Consider the following 23,364-nt stretch of genomic DNA (forward strand, 5'->3'; position numbering starts at 1 on the left):
AAAGCACCTCCTGCTCCTTGCTTGTTATCTTAGTACTGCGTTTGACACTGTCGATCATAACATGCTTCTAGAGAGACAGGAAAACTGGGTCAGGCTTTCTGGGATGGTACTCAAATGGTTCAGGTCATACTTAGAAGGGAGAGGTTATTATGTGAGCATAGGAGAGCATAAGTCTAAGTGGACATCCTTGACATCTGGAGTCCCACAAGGTTCAATTCTTGCACCACTCCTATTTAGGCTGTATATGCTCCCACTAACATAGATAATGCTGATACCCAGATTTACCTAGCTTTATCTCCAAATCAATCAATCAATCAATCAATCATTTTTATTTATATAGCGCTTTTAACAACTCAGGTTGTATCAAAGCACTGTACAGTATAAAGTAGAAGAATACAGTGACAGGGATGTATAATGACGAGAGTGACCAATTTGTTATTAAATGCAGAGACTGTAATCTCTGTAATCAATTCGACAATAATCGCTAGAAGTTAAGTGTCCCCATCAAAGCAAGCCAGAGGCGACAGCGGCAAGGAACCAAAACCCCATCTATACTGAATGGAGAAAAAAAAACCTTTGGAGAAACCAGGCTCGGTTGGGGCCAGTTCTCCTCTGACCGGACGCCCAACACTTAACCTCCAGTTCAATTTTAAATGCAGCTGTGTCAAATAGTGTAAATGACTTAGTGTGTGTGTGTGTGTGTGCATCAGGATCTGGTGATCTGTCCACGGTGCGCATCTAGGGGTTCTGATCTCTGATGGGCGTTGATCCACCATCTAGTCTGGATACAAACTGTGAAACAGATTAAGAAACAAAACTAATATTAGCATAGATGCCTTTCTTTTTACGATGTCACAAGTACATCGTATTTTAGGAGTAGTTTTCCCAGTTCCAGCGAAACTAAGTAATGCAGCCTAAAAATCCTTTAACGGATTTGAATAATAAAAAGTGTGTTGGTGTGTTATGTGTAGGCTAAATTAAAAAGATGGATTGCTGCTGCCAGGATTCTGACTAGAACCAGAAAGTCTGAGCATATCACACCATTCTCAGGTCCTTACACTGGCTTCCAGTATTTAGGATAGATTTGTAAGTACTTTGACTCATTTATAAATCACTCAATGGCATAGGGCCTAAATAAATTGCAGATATGCTCACTGAATACAAACCTAAGGGCACTCAGATCATTAGGATCCAATCAGTTAGAAATGCCAAGGGTTCACACAAAACAAGGGAAGTCTATGTGGCCCATAGTTTTGAACCAGCTTCCAGAAGTGATGTACTTAAACCACATTTAAATCCACTCGTGTGCATTTGTTAAATAACACCCAAACTGAGTGCACTGGATTTTGTAATTTACATTATTTTGTTGAAACTATTGTAATGAGTGTGTAAAACGTATGTAAACTTATCTTGCTTAAAGAACTGAAGAGATTCTTATTTTTTAATAATAGGGATGTTTTTCTCATGTGTGGCTGTGCCTGCATGGCATTTCTCACTCACAGGCCTTTAATAGTCCAATAGAACAGCATGGATAGTCTTTTAAGTAGCTGTTACAGTATATTATCTAAAACAGAATCTATATTTTGTGGTCACTTTTGGCCTAAAAAACAGGATTAAAGTTTTACCTGATTGTGATAGTAATTTTGAAACCATCTCCAGTTGAATTTGATTGGCTGAGCTAATTCCAAATTTTGAGATACAGTACATTAACCAAGTTATATTTAAAATGCATAAATATCACTACCCATAGTGCAAACCTGCTTGGTGAAAAAACTTTTAGAGGCAAAAGCAAAATTGCCAAGAGTTTCCAGTTCATCTTCAACCCGAAGAATAAGAAAGAAAAAAAATTGATAAAGTAGCATAATGTATATGTGCAGTCTGAATATCTAACCTCAAAGAAACCCATCTCTCACACACAAACATATGCTGCTCACTTCAGCCAGTAAATAAAACTTTTGTAACATGGACTTAGCAATAAAGACACACCATGTGACCATACAAAGGTTCTTTATTTGAGCAAATGTACAGTTGTAGCCTGCATTGTTTATCGGTAACGGTGCAGCTGCAGGGTGTTGCGTCTCTTCCAGGCCGCGCGCCGAGAGCCGCCGATGGTAAGGTGGAACTTGTGGCCCTTGCCCAAACCACGGCTCTTCTTGCCGGCGGACGTGAGCCCGCGCATCTCCCTGTGCTTGTGCACAGCCTTGGTGATCCATTGCGTGTCGGGGTTGCGTCTGATGGCTTTGTGGAAGGTGTCGATGAGGATCACTTCAAAGAATTTGTATGTGGAGTCTTCTCCGACCCAGTAAGAGTTAAGCACCCGCAGACCTCCACAGTGACGGCCCGCACGCTCCTGAAAACATAAGAGCGGCAGAGATTAGAGCCACACAACTTCATGAAACGCATGGGAAGTTAATACAAGGAGTGCATTGTTATGCATGCATTGTTATGCAGCTGGTTTCATTTATGAATGATGTTGGGGGTAATTTAGAAGGAAGGAGTTACTTTTTCCAAAAGGTTTGTATTGCCATGTTAAGAGAAATCAGGAGTTGTGTGTGCTGTGAGCATGTTACTGTACTTCACTAAATCTGTACATATATCTACTCATCTCACTGAAGTCAAATGCCAACTCACATTATACAAAAGCTGCAATAATTAAATAAGCCAAACATTTGTGTATTCATTCCCATTTTAATAATGAATGTCTTTGCTACTGATCTTCTATGACGCAATTCAACCATACTAAGCAAAAATGACGTGTTTAATTTAATGTACAGACATGAATTTACATTTCCTTCAGTATAAGGTGCATTCATTCCCGTTTGTGAAACATGCAGGCCTTGCCAACTTCTGCAGCTTTAAACAAACAAAACACCCCATGAAGACTATGCTGTTTTATTTGACTTTTGATTGCCTTCTACAGAAATTAATAGTTATCCAAAGTAAATTTAAATTCGTTTTTTATTTGTATTTTATGCATTTATCCTTTATCTGTCCTTTAATACTGACAGTTTTTACTAATATTAGTCACTATTTTGCTGTGGTATTGACAACTGTGACATTTCACTGGTCTCTAAAATGTAGATGTCATAGCAACCTGTTTTGGTCATATGGCCTACTCAATTGTATTAAATAACATTATTAAAAGATTGACCAAAATTATCATGATTTTTGCCGTAATCAAGTAATAATAGATAGGTGCAGGGGAGAGAAAATACAAAAAAAGAAAAAAAGTGACCTGTGAAGTTCATGAGACAAATGTTTTCCAATAGTTTTTGATTCTTCAAGTATAGGTAGTGTGCAGGATTTTCTTTTGTTCCCAGTATATTAAAATTAAAATAAAATCAGTGCATGTAGAGCATCTTAAATACCTGGGTTAATGACTAATTACTAGACAAAAAAAAATTGTACCCGACTAAGCCATCAATTGGTACAAGGCTACTTGTGTGTACTCCTAATTCAATAAAACAATACAGTGATAATACGGCTCAGTAGACCTCATCCCTCCTATGTTTTCTGGGAGTCATAAAATATAATGTAGCATTCACCAACAGATCACATCACACATAATGCTTCCTAGGATTGTAGTGCTGTTCAAGTGCTGTGCCTTCATCTTTTTTGTTAGACTTTTTAAAAATAATTTTGCTTCAAATCAAGTTTGGGTCATAACCACATTTTTCTAATAGCTTTGACAGTAATACATGGTAAAAATATTTCTAGAAGCAAGGCGGATGGACATGGAGTTTATACAGAGTTAATATGATATCAAGGTTCTCAAAAGTACCCATACTTCACACTAATTGAATGCATAGCTGTAAGTCAATGATGTGCACAATGTATAAAGTTATTGTCTCAAACCCCAAAAAGTCGACTCAACCACTGGAATAGATTTTAAAATCTCAGGCCCAGACGCTGCTCACGTACCTCAGCTACTGACTGCAGGCTGCGTGCAAACTTGATCTGGTTGACGCCGTGGTGCACGGGCTTGCCGTAGGTGGCACCTTTAGGCACGGGGCGCTTGCGGCCTCCACGGCGCACGCGGATGCGGTAGATGACGTAACCTGTTCAAACAAAAACAGAGTTAAGATACAGACTTAAACCTGACGTCAGATGGAGATGGTGCCAGTCTTGCGTATACGTTTAAATTTGAATATCTGGATGGAAACATAGCTAGTGCTTAATAAAAACAACTCATCACTCACCCTGCTTGGCCTTGTATCCCAGCCTGCGGGCTTTATCGGGTCTGGTGGGTCTCGGGGCCCGGTGAAGGGAAGACAGCTGACGGTACTGCCAGCAGCGGACGCGCAGGAGGAACCTCATCACGTCCGACTGCTTCTTCCTCCAGAGCTCCTGCATGTACTTGTACGCTCCCATAATGCCTCACCTGCAGCAGCAAAAGTCTAGTCAACAACCACATCGACAAAACTGATACGAGACAATAGTTGACACTTTCTGGCAAGTTGCATCTAAAACTATTATAAACTGCATTTTGCTTTTTATTGCATGTGCGCAAATGTACACACTAAAGGAATGTTTTAGCATCACAATCGTCCAGTACACAGATACACAGTGAATAAAAAGCACATGTATAAATATTAAATCGCAAATCATAAAGTTATGGGGATGTAGGGTGATAAGATTACAGTTTATAACCCTAAATCAGTCTCAAGACTGCTATTAAATTTTACATTTAATGAATTAATGAAGGCAAAAATGTATTATGCAATTCATCTATAAACGCTAGATGAATCAACTTGAATCTTGATGTCTGTCCGGGACAGAAAATGTAACTATCAACAAGCATAACGCGGCAGGCCACAGGCCTTATATATTATAATCAAGTGAGTATAACTTATATTTATTATATTATTTAATATCACAGACTTCATAAAACACGTGCTTTAGGGGGACTTGTGGTGTAGTGTAATGAGCTGCACTATATGCCCAATAATGTTCTGTAGAGCTTGGCTATGCTAACAGTTTCGTACGGATAGGTCAAAACAAATACACTCCGAACCCACGTACAATGACTTAAATAAAATTGAAAATGTAATTCCCCGAAAATGACTTTTGACAACGTACGAAGTGTCATTCGGTTTTGACAGAAACTGGAGAAAACGTGCAAACTCCGGCGTGACATTTAGCAACACTACGCTTCACAAATCCGCTTTAAAATTAACGTTCGACATCATTGCGGCGGAAAATAACGCCGGGAGAGTAAAGCTTAGATGTTCCGCACAAAATACACGTATCGCGTGATTCAGATGATATAAAACGCGTTAGGATTTTTGATGGATTCTATATTCAGAAAAATTAGAAAGTCTCGCTTACTTGATGGCGTACTAACCGGAAAGGGAGAGAAAAAGTACCCATAATGCTTTATGAGACCTTTCCGCCGTATTTCCGGTTCCGGTTGTTAAAGATTTTTGGGTAATGTAGTCTGTACCTACGAATTTGATTTTAAACTAAAACTTTAAACGTATTTAACGAACTACATACACTGCGTTTCGATATATTTTGCTTATCCCCAGACTAAATAATTTGATTCTCTTAGGCTCGGAGGGAGAAGAAGAAGACGCGAGGGACCGTCTCCCGGAAGTGACATTTGACAACACCTCTAGCACGCAGTGATGACACTAAAAAGTCTTATATTGACATTCCTCTGATTTATCAATGATCAGTATCGTTGATTAGATGTTTATCGTCTGACAATCCGCGTAAGGTGAGTTAGTATTTCTCCGTGTACTAGTAACAGTCACGAATGGATGCATGTCTGGTCAAGAAGATTACTATTTTTTTCTTTAACAATCTTCACATAACAAACCAGAAACTGAGCATTCTGTGCAGATTATTCAGGTGCGTAATATTTAATTTAATTTACATACTTTCCATTGCCTTTGACTGGACCATTTTTCAATTACATTTACAAATAGTTTCAATAAACAAACGCTTGCATCTCAAAACTCAGTGGTCGGATGTAAATGTGCAACGCTTGCATAAACTTACTTATTTACATACACCACGTACATACAGAAATACACTATGTGAACTTTTTTCTAAACCCCCTCATAATTTCTGGCTTGCACTAAAATACAAGATGCTCATTAGAATATTCTTAATCTAGTTTGAGAACATGTGCATCAGGTTTTATCAGTTTCATATATATATATATCTTGCTTATTAAGCTTTCAGATGTATAACCCTTACTCTATATATATATATACGTGTTGTTTGTTTGTTTGTTTGTTTGTTTGTTTGTTTGAGGGCAGCAGTGATTATGGGGAAGGGCTGTAAGGTGGTGGTTTGTGGGATGGCATCTGTGGGGAAAACAGCCATCCTGGAGCAGCTACTGTACGGCTCTCACACTGTAGGTACGTGCGATCAGTTCGTTCACAAGGCAGCAAACACTTGTGCCCAATGACAGATAGATATATGTTTATATGTAGGAGAAGTATGTGTTAAAGGAAGTGTGAATTCACTCGTGCACTCTTTACTGTATTTCTCATCTATGTACTAATATATAAGCATGCATATACATTAACACTCAGCTAAACTGAACGGTACAATAATTAGCTTTTAATAATACTTTTTCATGCTTAAGGTAATTTTTTAATTAATAAATCTGCACTTCATGTTAAACAGCTAGATGCATTAACTTAAATCTTGACGTCCGTCTAACAAGCACAGACATTACAATCAGGAATAATATTGTACCCAATATTCACTTGTTAATAATAAATGATTGTTTGTCGGTTAAATGCATTGAAATGAATACCTTGCATGCCTTTTCAACACCTACATGGTTTGTAGTGGGATTTTTAGTAATAGTTTATAATCTAAAAGAATTGTCCATCATGCATTTATCATTCCGAGTCAGTATAATGATATTATAAACGCCCAGGGATGTGCTTCATTCGTAAAAGAGTGAACAGTGTCTGTCTGGTATCAGGTGCAGAGACGAATGACACTCAGGAGGACATCTACGTGGCGTCTGTGGAGACGGACCGTGGTGTGAGGGAGCAGTTACGTCTCTACGACACTCGAGGCCTGCGAGAAGGGCTGGATTTACCCAAGCACTTCTTTTCAGTGGCTGACGGATTCGTGCTGGTCTACAGCGTCGACAGCCTGGAGTCCTTCAGAAAAGTCGAGCTCTTAAAGAAGGAGATAGACAAGTCCAGAGACAAAAAAGAGGCATGAAAGAATATTTAAAAATTTCTAAAACGCACACAATACCAGTCAAAAGATTTTTTTTTGATGTATGAATTTTATTTATTTTTATTTATGAATTTTTCTTCTGCTCACCTAGCATTTATTTGTTCCAATGTACAGCAAAAAATAGTAAAATGCTTACATATTTTTTACTATTTAAAATAACTGTTCTCTATTTGAATAAAATTTAATTTATTCCTGTGATTAAAGCTGAATTTTCAGCATAATTTCTCCAGTCTTCAGCGTCACACGATGCTTCAGAAATCATCATAATATACTGATTTACTGCTTGAAAAAAATTATAATTAAATTATACTGACTGCAAGCTTTTGAATGGTTTAATATATAATGTTTGTATCTTGTATAATGTATTTGGATCTTTACTATTATTTGTATATGTTTCTTGAACATTAGATCAGCATTATTAGAAGGATTTCTGAAGGATCATATGACACTGATAATTGGTAGTGCTGCTGATAATGTTTTTTTTCAAATAGATTGCACTCAGCAAATTTGCTTTAAATTGATTCGTAAAAGACAGTAAAATGTTACAAAAGATTTTATTTAAAACCATTTTTTTTTACTGCAGCACTTCTATTGTTGTTTTTTTAATAACAGTAATCAGAACAAGCAGCAAATCAGCATATTAAGATTAGATGTATTAAAGACGAGATGTATTCAAATAAAAAGTTATTTCAGATTGTTTTTGATCGTACAAATTCAGCCTTATGAACATCATCGACGTCATTTAAAAATTGTAATTAGAAATCATCTTTGCAAAACATTTGACAAGTATATAGATTGATATATTTAAAAAACTGATTATTATAATTTAAGAAAATGTTAAGAATTACATGAATTCAGTTAAAAAAGTTAAGTAACACATGATGCTGCTCTGGATGATTCCCGACGAGCTGTGCAGATGTCCTCACTCCGCGTGTGTGTGTGTGTGTGTGTGCGCAGGTGATGGTGATGGTGCTGGGGAATAAGTGTGACCTGCGCGAGCGGAGGCAGGTGGATCAGGACGCGGCGCAGCAGTGGGCGCGAGGAGAGAAGCTCAAGCTCTGGGAGGTGAGCGTCACAGACCGAAGCTCTTTGATCGAGCCCTTCACCAGCCTCACCAGCCGCCTCACTCAGCCGCAGAGCAAGTCTGCCTTCCCTCTGCCCGGCCGCAAGAGCAAGGGCACCCCGTCCAGCGACATCTGAACACGTCCGTTCACACTCAGGATTGCTTTCTTTTCGTCATCGTGCTGCAGCGAATCTCCAAAACGAACAAGTCGTCCATGACCAAAAGATTTCATTCTCACTAACGCAGAGTTCTTCCAGATTTTTTTTGTAACTATGGTTCTCATTGATTTAATAAAATTGCTGTATTTTACAATATAAATGTTATAGAAATCTGTCTTTTTACATTATGGGTTTCCATTTATTTATGCAAATATAACTTATGTTTTATAAAATAATTTATTTTGCGACGGAACCCGAGAATCAGTAGCAGCACTCAAGATGATAGAATGGTACAGTAGAGAGAAAATGCACCGTTTATGTGTTTCTTCGGGCGCGAACTTCAGTCAAGAACAGGCAGAAGTGCTTTAAGATGCCGGTTAATAAAAAGACGGCGATGCTGTTATGTTAAAGCCATATAGTGCGTGTTTGTGTGTATGATAGCGTCGATTTATAATCTCCGATCAGCTGTTCCTTCCCTTTCTCTGAGCTATAACGGTGTAGCCTGTTGCTTTAAATGCCTGAAAACATTATACGGATGCTACAGTAGAGGAAAACCCCAGCAGTTATCAATGGATATTTGTGAAATCCTCACCTTACGCAAAAGACGCACTGCGTTTACTTACCCTGTAATGACTTGTTTAACCAAATAAATGTTTACTGACTTGATGGACTGTTGACTTTTATTTGTTTGCCGCCATCAATGTTTAACAGAAACAAGCCGTAATATTGGGCAAGATTAGATCAGATAAACGAACAACGTGTTTTGCGAGCTATTCGTCATCCTAGTCGACCAGTATGGAGTTTTTTCAGTTTACAAAAATCAATAGAAATCATGTATTTTGCATTGAATGACAACGAACACGCCTCCACCTCGAAGCCGTCTTCTCATTCTCGTTACAATCAGCATAAATGAAAACAGCAAAAACAAATGCCACTATAATGTATACATTCTTCGTTTAATTTTTCAGTTGCGTTACTGTAAAGAGAATTTGATTTCACGAAGCAGAAAAGTCCTTGCCATATTTTCTTAAGGTTGTTCCTGACAGGCTTTTATCAGCGTTCTCCTGAATGCTTGCGTTGAAAGATACGGCACGACTCTATACACCAACATCAGCTTTAATATCGGTGGGGAAATACATACATGGAACAATCCTGCCATAGGCTCATGCTGTGACTTCATTTGACAAGAATGAGGAAGCTCCAAATAAAACCAATTTACAACAGGAAGGCAAAGAAAACGCACATTAAGATCCGTTTTGTCAAATCATGATGCTACTTGAGCCAAGTGAAACAAACACAACAACAACAAAAAAATATATGCAGGGAAAGAAAACAATTGAAATGGAAATTTAAATTCCATCATAAAATCCACCCTGTGTCTCTACCCTATGGATCCCCATCCCACCCGCCCACTTCCTCTCCATAGCTCCTCCCCGTCCCGTCCCACCCTCCCACAGACGTCCGGCAGGCAGCGGCGCTCTTTATGTGGCGTAGCGTTTGGTCCACTGTTTGGCTATCCTGTCGTGCTCCGGTCTGTTGGTTGTGTACTGCGTGGCGATGCTTCCTACCAGAGGATCAGCTGCGGAAGAACATACACCGGATTAAAAACACAACCAGCTGCTATCTACATCAACACAGACACAAGAGGTTGTGAGAAACCAATATAAAAACATTTTTTGTTAACAGCTTATATTGAAGGCAGCGTGACAAACCGACAGCTTGCGGTATGCTCTACTCCATGATGTGATAGTGTAGATAAGCACCGCCTCCACAGAACATCATCAATGCCTGCTCTACGTCGCTGCCAGTTTAGCCCCGCCCATCCATTCTACGCTGCTGCTGCTGCCTGTTTGGTCCCACCCACTAACCCTACATCTCAGCTTGTTTAGCCCCGCCCACCGATTCTCCTACAAAGACCAGTTCTTCTCATTGCCGCCTTTTCGATCTTAACGTTAGGAAAGGGTTACTTTATTTGTAATGAATATCCAGACCGCTTCAGTAAGAACTTAGTCACTCGTTTTTTTACAATGGATTTGTTTACAAACGAGGTACAATTTGAGAATACAAAAAAACCCTGGCAGTTCATGACCCCTTTACAAGCCAGTATACCGTATGAGCAGTTATTTTGCTTCAATGCTTCATTTTTTGTTCGACTGACTAATTCATGCACAAACAGATGTTTGAGGCAAGAAAGACAAGCTTGTTGTATCTCATAAAGACATGACCGATAAAAGATCAATATCATAACGTAACCTCTCAGATGAATTATAGGAACTTTAAATATTCACTATCGGGTGAATATCCAATTGAATACTGAATTTGAAGCAACCCTTCTTACATGAAATGTATTTTCCAGAAGTGGCCTTTCTTTCTCATGTGAACCGTGCCGTGACTTACATGATGAGATTACAGTAAAGCACACGAAACACGCAAACAACGCAAAATGTTGATCTGTGCCAAACCAGAGAGGTACATGAGTGGGTTTCATTTGATAGCGCATTTCCCACAAAACAGTATTTTCAGTTTCAATAAACTGATTTTAAGCTTGCTGGGTTTTTTTTTTTTTTTTTATGCATGTTGTTTAAAACGAACAACAAGATAATGGGTTTTATGTTAATCTCTTCCATTCCTGTTAAATGTGAAGCATCAGTGGGAAAATTATAGTATTTTATAATGTCTGTAAATATTTAATTTCCTACTGTTTGACGTTGTTTGAGGCTGGAATACACTACATGACTTTTGCTCAGATTTTTGAGCAAGCATAGTATAAGACGCTCACGGACTCTTGACTGTTTACCGTCAGACTGTAAATCTATTCAGTCGGAGGAAACCGTTTTAAATCGTCACAGTTTGTTGTGATCGTAACGACTCTAAAGTCTGGTAGTGTGTGACCCTCAGCCATTTATGATGCTCAGTTTTTCCTTTTTGACTATTTACAAAATGGATAAGAGTGTGAGGGCTAAGCCAGGGTTTTTTTACATTTCGCTATTCAATTCAATTATCCTTCACAAGCTTGCAATTCTATTCGATTCAGATTATTTTTGATATATATCAGGTACAGTACATGGCAAATTTTCTTTAGGAATAAAACTTAACTAATGCTGTGATATATACATTAAATACAGTTGATACTACATTACTATAATACTGAAGGTTAAAACGAGCCAAAAAAAAAAAAAAAAAAAAAAGGGATCATATGATTCCAATTTCTTTTTCTCTTTGGAGTGCAACAAACTGTGTTACAAGTGCATAGATAAGACCTTTAAAGTTGCAAAGACTAAAGTCTCAAAACCGAAGAGAAATTCTTGAAAGTTACGACTTGTCCACACCCCTAAAACGGCTTGTTTAAACACGCCCCCACTCTTCTAAGTCACGGTGTGGGTTTATTTTCATAACACCACACAAATATTAACTAAAAGTTACGCTTATTTCTTAAAAGATCACGTTTTAGTAAGGGGTGTAACATTTCTATCAGATGCTTGCAGTATTCGCTTTTTTATAACAAAGAGCTTTGTACATATTAACTTGTTTCAAGTAGGCGGGGCTTAGAGGACGAACAATGTACAGTATGCTTAAAATAATGTGTTTTTTGCATCTTAAACCACATAAGCACATTGCATTACACCAAATACACTAAATAATGTTCTTTTTTAGTAACATCATATGAGCCCTTTAAATTCAATTTACAAAGTTTTTACAATATTATTAATAACTGCAAAACCAAAATATGAGCCTTTCATTACCCATAATAGGGGCGTTTTAAAATGCGAATGCACTAGTATAAACATATCCTTCAGTGGAACTTATCACAAAATACAGTAAACATGCATTTACGGCGCAGACCGTGAGGCAGTCGTTTTTTTTAACGACCATTTTCCATACAAGGAATTAAAATATCTCAGACAGGAGATGAACATAGTTTGTGTGCAGTTTCATACATGAGCATGAAGCGGCTGTATCGATGCCCACACCTGTAACTGCTCTGCTGTATTCTCGGTCAAACAGCTGCAGCTCCAGCATACTGAGCAACACTGGAGCTCCAGCCCTTGACCGCCTCTATCAGACCGGCCTCTTACCAGGGTTACAGTCTGTGAGGAGAGAGCAGATGGACAGCAGCACTTTGGAGATGGTGAGCGCCGGGCTCCAGTTGTCCTTCAAGATGTCCAGACAGATCACCCCCTGACTGTTGATGTTGCAGTGGTAGATCCTCGTGCGAAACGTCACCTGACACACACCACGACAGAGCGAGAGTCGTTAGGAACATCTCAAGAAGTTCTCGTGTCCATTAACACAGAGATGTTGAGGAAGTCTTTGAACTGGAAGCAGTTAGCTACTCTTATTCCACCTTGTTCATTGGCGAACCGACTGCTCTATGCTCGTTCGGTCCTAAACCAGAAATTTTTGAACCATAGTCATGAACAGGGCGATTTCAGAACCACACCTGGTACGTAGCATGATTATGTAACTAGGAATAACGGTACCAGCCACGCTGAGAAATTAAACGAGTGATAGCATATGACTGAGCAATGGAAGAGACAGTGAAAGTAACACAGGTTTATGCTTTTTCCCCAGGCATAATGTGAAAACAACTGAAAAAAACAAATTACTCAAATTTTACTTTAAGGTCAGATTTTTGATATAAAACCCATTAACTACAATTTCTGCATCAATAAGACCCAAATTCGATGCATTATAATAATAGTAAGGTAGCTCTGACCTTGGGTGGTTTGAAGGGGTAGTCTGGAGTGAAAGCGATGTCCAGGAAGAACACTCCTCCTTCATACACTGACCCTGGAGGACCCAGGATAGTGGACCTCCACTCGTAGATGTTGTCTCCTTTAGGGCCCGCACTGACAAAAAAAGTACAGAGGACAACTATTACTCAGAACAAACACAATCAAAGTGATTTACATTAGCAAAAGATAAAATAGATACACTTCTATTTAATCCAGTATGACAGTTTAACTTGAAGAGGTGAAGCTAATCTGACTGGCAATACATTTATGAAAGGGCATAAAGAAATGACTGTTAAAAACAGTTAAAGGGATTCAATTATCTGTATTTTCCATACTAAAAATATATTTTGTGTGTTCAGCAGAACAAAGAAATTCATAAAGGTTTGAGAAAAAAAAAAAAAAACATTTTTCATTTGAACTATTTATTCACATTAGTATTAAATGTGATTATTTAAATGAAAATCTATGACTCACATTAAATATTTAAAACCTATGACTCAATGTATGACGCAACTTATGTCATGAACATGCAAAAAATGGAAGTCAGTTATTTACGTTATAATCTGAAAACTAGAAATATTTTTGTTGCAAAATCCCATCGATCTGCTTCAGAGAACAAGTGATAACATCCCGAAGGTGTATAGGTTAGGATAGTTTTAAGACATATTTACGGAGCTTCAAAATAATGGCCGCTATCCACGAGCATTACTCAGACTATGTTCTTCAAAAATAAGTCATAAACACCTAGGATGTCTTGGTGGTAAGTAAACTATCTTTGAAAATCATTTCACAGGTAAAATGTAAATGACATCATCCATGCACACACACACACACACACGACTATATTAGACAAGATAAGACAATATTGTAATGCATTACTTTTAAAGCATACAAGTGTTAAGACTGAGGCTATATTCAGAAAAGCACTCTGACTAACTGTTACTAACACCACCGACCAGTTAATGTGACAGAAATAGCTCACACTCATCCACAGATGTTTATGACAGAGTGGAGAAAATGCTATATTTTTGACACACTTAAAGCACGTACACAAACACAGTTATTTATGAAGTTCTTTTTACGAAGCAGATTCCTGTCATCCGGCACCTGAGGAAGAAAGGTGCTGGGTGACCAGGACTAGACAGAAGACCATAGTCAGGCGAAAGCTGAACGTTTAGAGTAACCAAATATGCCATTTGGTAAATATGATGCACATGCATATTGTTTACGAGACGTAATCACGATGTAGGTCAATATAACGGATACGCTAAATACGTCCACATGGTTCTGTGTATCACTTAGCAACCAGTCTTAGCAAAAAAATCAATAATTTGGCAAAAACTGATCAAAACTAAATGTCTTATGTAACATAACGCCAGCTCACTAAATCTTTCATCTATGTTATGTCTTTACATCAATCATGTAAAATGTTTGGGAAACCAATAAGAGAGATGTAAATCAGAACTTCACTTTGTCCATCAGGAATTAGGTCTTAAAGTGACAGCAGCCTAATAAAGTCATCCATTACGAAGGAAAAATGCAAATGGTTTCCAGTTGTCTACCCTACTATTATTGTTATTATTCATAAAGGCATTGGACTGGCTTGCGGGAATAAAGAAATGCCTGTTAAATCAATGACAGTAATTGGTCTGGGTGCAGACCACAGCTGCTACATAACAGTGAGAGCGTGCTTACAGCGTCTCTCATAAGAGACAATCAAGCACAGAACACAGACAAACAAGCAGTCTGCCTTGAGCGAGAGAGAGAGAGAGAATATCAACACAGAAGCAAAACGCAGCTGAAAAGACTATTTTTAAAAAAGGTTAACTTACGGATCTGAAACTTCCCAGCAGGAACTTCATTCACTGCTTGTAATGAAAGTTGGCCAAACATACCTGTGCCCATCTGCGTTTTCAGAGCAGCGCAAATAATCTGACCTAAATATACATCCTAAAAATAATCGGAGGCAAATTTAGGCTGAAGTTTTTCCCGTAACCAAACACTCCATTCGGGCAACCGTACTTGGCAGCAAAGATTGACACAAGCCCTTTCCCGCGTAACACCCGTGAGATGAGTGCATCAAACCCGGCCCGTGTCATTTCCACCCAGATTTATGCTTCGCGGCAGCTGAGTGCAAGCGCACACAGGAGGCAGTGTGTGGACACACACGGTGTTTGGACGTGTCAGGGGTCCGTCGCACCGCTGCTACTGCCGTTCAGTGTGCGGTAACACAAGGCTCTTTTCTGCACAGATAAACAACTCACAGTGCGCATTAGACAGTCCTTTCAGACGAGCTGAAGCTGTGATTACAGACGTTCTCGCTTATAGCAAACAACGCGATGAGGGAATTTCAACCATTTTGCATTTTTAAATAAAAACAGCAAATCCCACGCGCCGGCAATCTTTGCAAAAAGCATCAAGGAGAAAGGTTTACAATAAAAGTTCTCATAATATTTGCAAACAATGGGTGTGTATAGGTTTCGCTGCATTTGAGGCGTGCGGTAATTGAGTGTTGATCGTACATTTTGTAATTACCACCAAATTATATGACTATATATAGTATTGCAGCTTACAAGTTCGTGGTGAGTAATAGTTTTTAAAACCAAATTAATACGTTCAGCTAGGATGTTTCAAATTGATTAAACATGACAGTAAAATGTGTAATAATACAGAAGATTTATATCTTTAAGAATCCTTAATGATTTCTGAAGGACCAAGTGACACTAAAAAGCAATGAAAAAGGAGTGGAAATTAATATACAAAATCATAAAACATTTCGAAAACTAAAATAAATCCTCAACCCCAAGAACCTGAACAGTGGCGTATGAGTTAAGCTTGCCACTGTAGATATGGCTACAAACTTTATCACTCGTTTGTTAATTTGTATTGTTATCATTGTTAAAATGTGACGTATCTCATACAAGCAAAAAACACAAGCCTTGGAATTCTACGGTGCTTCATGTTCATTTACTGTTGCGTAAACAATTTTTTATATAATGTGGTTTTACACCACATGCGGTGCATATTTATTTTGGGGCCTGCATTAGCGGGTCACAGCATTCACAGCGTCTGTGTGATTCTGTGGCGGCAAGTTTCGGCGCAGGCAACACACAAAACGCTCCAGAAAAACATTCGTCGAAAGGCTGATTTAATTTAAAAGATCATTTTGTTGTTTTAGATCAGCGGTATTTAGGACCACGACGATTAACAGGAGAATGAGCCTAATATCGTCTCGACTATTGCCAAAGACATCTGTTATTGTCAATATCTGTGACTGTCGTCGATACACGCCATCAGCACAGCCCTATTCTGTATTATCAGTTCTTGTTCAGTAGATGACGCCTCATTTCACACGCCGCGTATGTGTGACGTGAAACACCAAACTAGGGCTGCAGTGATTCCTGGATTCTACTCAAGAACGCGATTTTCCAAAAAAAAAGATCAATTTCATTTTTTCTGTGAATATTCGGCTCAGTCTGACCGACAAGAATCCGTGAAACACATCATTAAACCGTTTTCCAAGGACGAATGATAGGTTAGACCACAATACAGCAGAACGGCATTGCGAATTCACTAATGCTAGGATTCATTTAAATAAATATATGCAGGTGTAATATGTTCTTTAATCACGTCCATGCGCGTAGGTTAAGTTTTGCATTACACAAACCGTTTCATTTACATGTGTGGAGCGTCTCAAACTGTTTTGAGTGTTATAAACCTGTGCAAACACAGGACAACCCACCGATCCTTATCAAACGTGAGTTCACAAAATATTAACTATAATTATCTGATTGCAAAACCGATCATCGGTATAATCGGCTCATTATTTGCTTTCCGAAGTAAACGTCAGCGACAGCCCTACACCGAACGCAGCTGTATCAAAAACACCCAAGCGGTCCTATTAAAATTTAGTTTCATCTTTTTTTTTTTCCTCCACCACATTGCTAATCACTTGACTGTCAAATGAGAACTGCGAAGTGTTAACATCATCTCGCTACATGACAATCATACAAAGAACGGCTCAGCTTAATAGAAAGAATCGCTTCACAGGCCTGTCAGACACTCCAGTAGTGAGATCAGAAAACAACTCCAGGGCCTAAATTTGGTTCACAAGTTACAGTGAGTTATTAGCATTCCTCAGTGTCTTCAGATGTAACGCAGCTGCTTCCTATAATGACGTTTAAAGCAAAAACCCCCGAGTACAGAAGCTCTCAAATGGGTTCTGTTTGTCCTGCAACAATCTCCCGTCTCTGACATAATCTATAAACACACGCAGATAATACTTGTGAGACGACACCAAAGGTTACAGGAACTTCTGATGTGTTTACAGTATTTCCTTTCGCCTCGAGACACACAACAAACACATTCATGCGAGAAGAAAGGCAGGCTGATGTCTGAGAAAAAGAAAACACTAGACCAATAACACATCGAACAACCGAAACCGAATACAGTTACTCTTAGTGAGGCTAACACTATGATTAAATGACAAATATGAATTATACCTTAAATCATGCGTCTTGTTTAGAGGAGGTGCGCTATTGCTTTTCTGAGCCATCGGATTTATAATGCTATCTTAGTGGACAATAAAACAAGCCACAAAAAAAGACTCATCGGAGATATTTGAAAAGATGTTAGAAACTCAAAATATATCCAAGTGTGATTTTTGCTAATAAAAATACGAAAATATGAAATCTTGGACTGCCAAGAGGGAAAATAAGTTAACTTATCCTTTACGGTCTGGGAAGATTCAGTTCAATTGTTAATTAAAATGAATAAATGCTATCTATTTCCCACTGAACTGCAAATAAAGCTGGCCAGCCAATGAGATTCACACTTTTGGTCCCAAGCCCAGAGCAACTACTGTTGCATGAAACAGAAATCTGCACGGCTGATTGAAAACATGTAAATACTGTTCGATTTTCAAAAACAGAAAGTTACTTAGAGGTTTGTGTCTTAGTGACAACTACTGAGAGAATTTGCTTGCATTTTGAGCCCGAAATCTGCCCGAATTTCAATGCAAGTTGTGTTGGAGTGAACGGGTCTTTATTTGACCACCCGACAAATATCTACCAAGAGCCAAACCACAACAGACTTGCTTGTCCATCAGGTGAAATCAAAACCTGTTGCGCACTAGATGAGTGCCATCACTGTAACTGAGAGGCGACTACAACCAGCGAGCGCTCCGCTCAAGACTTCCAATGCGAAGGCGAACACAAGCCTGTGTAGCATGCGTCTGGCTTTATCAAACGCTACTAATACATCAAGATAAGAGAGAAGAAAGCCACGGGGTGGGGGGAGAGGGGGTAATGGCAGGGGAAGAGATGCGACTCTTACGCCTCGAGATAAAAGAGCGAAGTCAGAGAACACAGCTAACAGACACATGAGAGAAGGAAAGAGATGAAGTGTATAAACAGATGCTAAAGATGACGAGCGGTTTTAAAGACGAGGTCTGTCAGCTGCGCAGTTCTGAGTCGGGTACAATTACCTTCGGATGCGGTCACAAAAAACACACTTTACACTACTCTTACGAGACTGATGAAGCCTCGCATCTGCCGTCGCTCGATCGGCGAGGTCCGAGCTAGAACGACTCGCACTAAATGACAAAACGAGAAACATCCTCGCGGTGACTCCGATCAATAACCATACGCAACGCAATCTTGACATACACGCCAACCGCAAAAAGAGAACGTTCAAATAACAAATAATCATCTACGACTCAAAGGGTTTTCTACAGGGCATCTTCTCAACCACGGAAACGCTTAAATGCTGTCGTTTACTGCACTTCTTATAAACTTCTGCAGATGAAAAAGAAAAAGAAATTGTCTGACGGTAAGGAAACAATTAGGAGAGTGTTTATTTAAGCCAACGTTTTTTTTATTCATTTGCTTATTTATGTTTAGATTGTGAGCTGGGGCCTGTTTCGTAAAACGAGTTTACCGTTGAAGCCAGGTTCATTGTAGTCAGTATGAAAGTCCTTGCTCGTGGAAATTTTAATATGCGTTTCTCCTTTTCATTTTCGTCATCCCTTCCTATCAAAATGCTCGTTACGGATGCAAAAATGCAGTTTTTTTCTTAAATGACGTAAAGTTTTGGAGGCAGCGTATAAACATGATTGACAACGTGGTCATATTTATTGTTTAACAACGTAAATGATCTGAAAAAGCAACTGGTTTTACAGCATCTCAAACCTCTGTGAAACGCTGCTGAATTCAAGCACAATGTTACGGATCAATCCTCATCGGACAACAGAGATGATCGAATACTGGCCCGAGGATCACCGTCATCTAAAATGTGTTTCTATCACCTTATCAGAATCAGAACTAGGAATCTCAGATTATAATTTGGTCAAGCGGATTTGCAAACAGAAGTCTGACAAAATATATTTTTGGATATTTATACCCACATTTCGTTCGCAGCAGGAAACGAACCAAGCGAACGTCTTTCATTGTTTTGCAGCAACGAAGCAGCTCTTGTTGTGTGTGCTGCGGATCACGATGGTTTATCTAGATATCCCCTGCAATACCCAAACCATTTACAATACTGCCCACGTCATATCGGTATCACCATACAGCAGGGATTTACTTTCATGCACTAAATATAACGGCTGCAGCCAAAATCAAGAATTAGGACCCAACAAAGACACATAAACGTATTAAATCCTGGTGTTCTGGAGTTGGCCGTTCACACACATCTCACCATTTCTTGATATCTTAATATTAGACTGACTAAAAAAAAAAGTTACCAGGCTTATCCCTCACAAACGAAATTGTTAACTCGAACACAACACCGCCATCCAGCAGCATCGTCTGCACTTTGAACTATGTATTTATATTTATTTATTTCGTTGTTTATTTAAGGGGGCAATGCAGATGCTCTACATATAGGCTCCTAGCCACTGGCTAATTTTGCAGCCCAAGCCCTTGGTTAGGGTTTTAGAAAACAAGAGACAGATTACAGTAGCGATCCCTCTGCTTCGCTAAAAATTGGTATATGATATCTGGAGCAAGCTTACTGACACACCATTTTAGTAAAAGACAGATTCATAATTGCATTGCAAAAATCAATTTTTTGTAAAATGTTACAGTGATGCCATCTAAACGATTAACTGTCCAAGATTTTAAAGACTTGTTTATATAGGGATCCAAGAGAGGCGTGTACCTTGAAGTTGGTTTTAGACCATTAGTTGGCTAGCCAGGTAAGTTTCGGTTTTGTTTTGCATCCATCCTGGGTTTTAGGTGCCATGAAAATGGCTTTGCTTTTCGCGCATTCATCGCCATAGTAACTTACGCTGCACAGCTAACCTGCTCTGGGGCACGTTATGTTCTGGGTTAGAGATCTCAAACTGAAATTGGTCCAATTTACATAAATGATATACTTATATGATTTATCATATTATCATCAATCCCTTACACAAGCTATTTTAGTTATTTTCAATGAACGTTAATATATACCAATTGTATGTAATAATGTAGAATCAATAGATGACACTTTAAAAATGACTGTGACCTTTCATGTTTGAGTTTCTATCACTGTATATTTCCAATTATTATTTCATTTCCCTTGTGACTATTTGTCCTTTTTAATTAACAAGTACTTCACTGTAAATGCATCAAAATTCATCATATTCTCTTTTAATCTTTAATCAAGGTTTGTGATTGGCTGCTCACCATGACCTCACATTCACGTGCTCAGGATCAAACCTTGAGTTGACAAGGAAAGCAGATGATGAGCATCACGGTACCAACAAAGCCGATTTGAAGTGGTTTGGTTTCGTCAACTCAGAACTAATCCTGTAACTCTGAATTCGTTCAGCTACCATCATGGTACGTGCCCCAGGTGAGTGGAGGAGCTCACAGAAAGATGCTTTGTTTGAAAGAGGCTTCTGCGTGAGATGTTTTTCAGGCTTAGCTACTCTATTCGCTTTGGCCGCAGATGACACCTACGTTTCGCTAATGTGGCAGCACCTTTTTTGCTGAAGGCAGCAGATCCCACACGCAGTCCATTTCTTTACGGCCCTTTAACATCCAAACAATGAGAGCCACTAACGCAACCAGAGAACATCAATAAGCTCCAAAGCATTTTCTCACCTGCAGTTCGGTGGCGGGTCCAACATGATGTCAGCCAGCTCCTTCTGAATCCTGAAAGAAGACACACGATTCCCATGAACATCTCTGAATGCTGACATCCAAATACATCTAGATAAAGTACCGTGGAATCAAATAACAGCCCAGCAAGCAGCTTACCTAAACGGCATTAGTAAGTACCAAATTATTCTTAAAGAGCACGTCTATTGTGGGTTTGATCATACAAATGCAACATCCTGTCTACCAACATGCCTTCCTTTGGTCAGTTTTCAAATGCAGGATATCCCACAATCCTGTGTGTGCAGTTGTGGTCGATGAAAGTTTAAATGCCATCTGATGGCAGGCTAGTTACCACCAACAATAAGATAAGGCCCCATTGTTGCTCAAGCACTTATTACAAAAAAAATATATAAGATGTGCCATTCTCTATTGTTAGTTCTTTTGCTTGTTCTCCTTCAGCAGTCTAATAATGCTTGTTACCATCAAAATAACTGAGATGACCGATAAAATCAAGGAATTCTCAACCGTTTACAGAAGCAAAGCATAATTTCGGTCGACACACTTCAATTTTAACCATGAAGTGTGAAGTAGGTAGCAAAAAATGTGTCAACTATTTACAACTTCATATCTTAAATGATCAACACTAATATCCAATGATGCAAATAGTTATGGTTGTTTTGTTTTTTTTTTTACAATAAACTATGGACTTACAGTTTTTTTATTAAAATAAAACGGACCATTAAATAAAACACCAGCCAAAAAAAACGGTTTGGTCCTTGACTGACAGTTGAAAGACGAAAATGCCTTAATTTTCTTAATCACGGCTTTCATTTAAGTTTTGAAACAATGACTGTAGTCATTAAATACTCGCTTATCTTTAAGGCTCACTAAATCATTTAACACAGCGCTTCAGTGCCATTAAAGCCAGTTTCTTAGTTTACAAAAACCACTGCTGACTAAAACTGAACTCTGCCTTGTCTTTGGGACGTGGCCCAGGGTCTCAGCTCCACTGGTTTCAATGGACCTATGCCGTACTTAAGCTTAAGATGCTTTTTTTTGGAAATGTAGCCCAGATCAGTGTCTCCTCACCTCTTGGCGCTGGTGGAGAGGAGTTTGGAGGTCTTGCTCATATTGGCTTTGTTGTCTCTCTTTTTCCCAGGTGTGTCTTTCTCCTGCTGCTGATGGGTGGAGGAAGATGAGGAAGAGGAGGATGAACTAGAGCTGGCACGCGAGTCCTCATCCGACATCCCGATCTATGAGAAATACACACACACACACAAATATACCAGTGATGTGAAACATCGTGTGAACGTAGCACATCGACGCACGCACGTAACACCGTTCAGCTGTAACGACTCAAAGGGCGCAACAATGTAAGCGATGTATCAAGCGACGCGTTTGACCTTTAACTCCAGATCAACAACACAGCGTGCGATCGCTACGCATTTCGGCTCGAAATAACCGCGAAAGCAGCTCCAGACGCTAACGTTACGCAAACGTAACGCCGATCCCGATCGAAGCGAATTCCGCGATCAATGACAAGAGATTAAACCGAAGGAAGTGGAGCACGAGCACGCCTCGACGTCGCTTCCAACAAACTCAAACTTCGCTCCATCCCGCAAACGCGGTGAAGTGATGTGGTAAAAACACGGTAAATGTGTCGTCAGCTCTGTAGGCTCGCAGTTGCCGTCTTCATTTACCGTCGACGGAGAAACGTTTCGGAGCTTCGGCGTACAGGCGAAAACAAAGGCGTCCTAACGCGCCGCTGAGGGAAATATAATGTAAATAGGAGATATATTGTAAGGTTTTAAGGCTTGTGTACCTCTCTTTGTGTCGGTGTGTGTCCGTGGACGCGCGTGTCTCTCAGAGCGGAAGTGCTGCTGCTGCTGCAGACACACACACACACGCGCGCGCGCGCACACACACAAACGTCGTTCAAACACGTAATACATATCAGCACAAAACGCTCCTTGAAGAGTTGGATCCTCAGTGGACCGTTAACAGGAACATGCTTCATACACTTCCAATTAACACTCATGTGATTATGCACACTCCGCTCTATTTAGTCCACTATTCCCTTTTATTTTTAGATTTTCAATGTTTGCGTTTTT

The 23,364-nt window shown here is 39.2% G+C and overlaps 3 protein-coding genes across 7 annotated transcripts; 1 reads left to right on the forward strand and 2 right to left on the reverse strand.

Moving 5' to 3' along the window:
* Positions 1-1,990: 1,990 nt before the first annotated feature.
* rpl15 (ribosomal protein L15) lies at positions 1,991-5,379 on the reverse strand. Its single transcript, XM_043217490.1, has 4 exons — positions 5,329-5,379; positions 4,200-4,381; positions 3,922-4,058; positions 1,991-2,350 (listed from the first exon to the last, which is right to left on the reverse strand). The coding sequence occupies exons 2-4, from the start codon at positions 4,369-4,371 to the stop codon at positions 2,045-2,047; spliced, it is 615 nt and encodes a 204-aa protein (XP_043073425.1). The 5' UTR covers positions 4,372-4,381; positions 5,329-5,379; the 3' UTR covers positions 1,991-2,044.
* A 131-nt stretch (positions 5,380-5,510) lies between these two features.
* Positions 5,511-9,099, forward strand: nkiras1 (NFKB inhibitor interacting Ras-like 1). 5 transcript variants are annotated; one of them, XM_043217495.1, is made up of 5 exons: positions 5,511-5,719; positions 5,825-5,853; positions 6,267-6,368; positions 6,947-7,188; positions 8,170-9,099. In XM_043217495.1, exons 3-5 carry the CDS (start codon positions 6,275-6,277, stop codon positions 8,410-8,412), a joined length of 579 nt encoding a protein of 192 aa, XP_043073430.1. In that variant the 5' UTR covers positions 5,511-5,719; positions 5,825-5,853; positions 6,267-6,274; the 3' UTR covers positions 8,413-9,099. The 5 variants fall into 5 exon arrangements, with proteins under 5 accessions (XP_043073430.1, XP_043073427.1, XP_043073428.1 ...); XM_043217492.1 differs by having other exon boundaries at positions 5,511-5,853; XM_043217493.1 differs by having other exon boundaries at positions 5,511-5,853; positions 6,270-6,368.
* A 269-nt stretch (positions 9,100-9,368) lies between these two features.
* On the reverse strand, positions 9,369-23,224 carry ube2e1 (ubiquitin-conjugating enzyme E2E 1). Its single transcript, XM_043217488.1, has 6 exons — positions 23,076-23,224; positions 22,343-22,506; positions 21,257-21,307; positions 13,151-13,283; positions 12,510-12,657; positions 9,369-10,012 (listed from the first exon to the last, which is right to left on the reverse strand). The coding sequence occupies exons 2-6, from the start codon at positions 22,498-22,500 to the stop codon at positions 9,915-9,917; spliced, it is 588 nt and encodes a 195-aa protein (XP_043073423.1). The 5' UTR covers positions 22,501-22,506; positions 23,076-23,224; the 3' UTR covers positions 9,369-9,914.
* Positions 23,225-23,364: the final 140 nt, after the last annotated feature.

The sequence above is a fragment of the Puntigrus tetrazona genome, chromosome 19 (assembly GCF_018831695.1).
Source record: "Puntigrus tetrazona isolate hp1 chromosome 19, ASM1883169v1, whole genome shotgun sequence".
Lineage (NCBI taxonomy): Eukaryota > Metazoa > Chordata > Actinopteri > Cypriniformes > Cyprinidae > Puntigrus > Puntigrus tetrazona.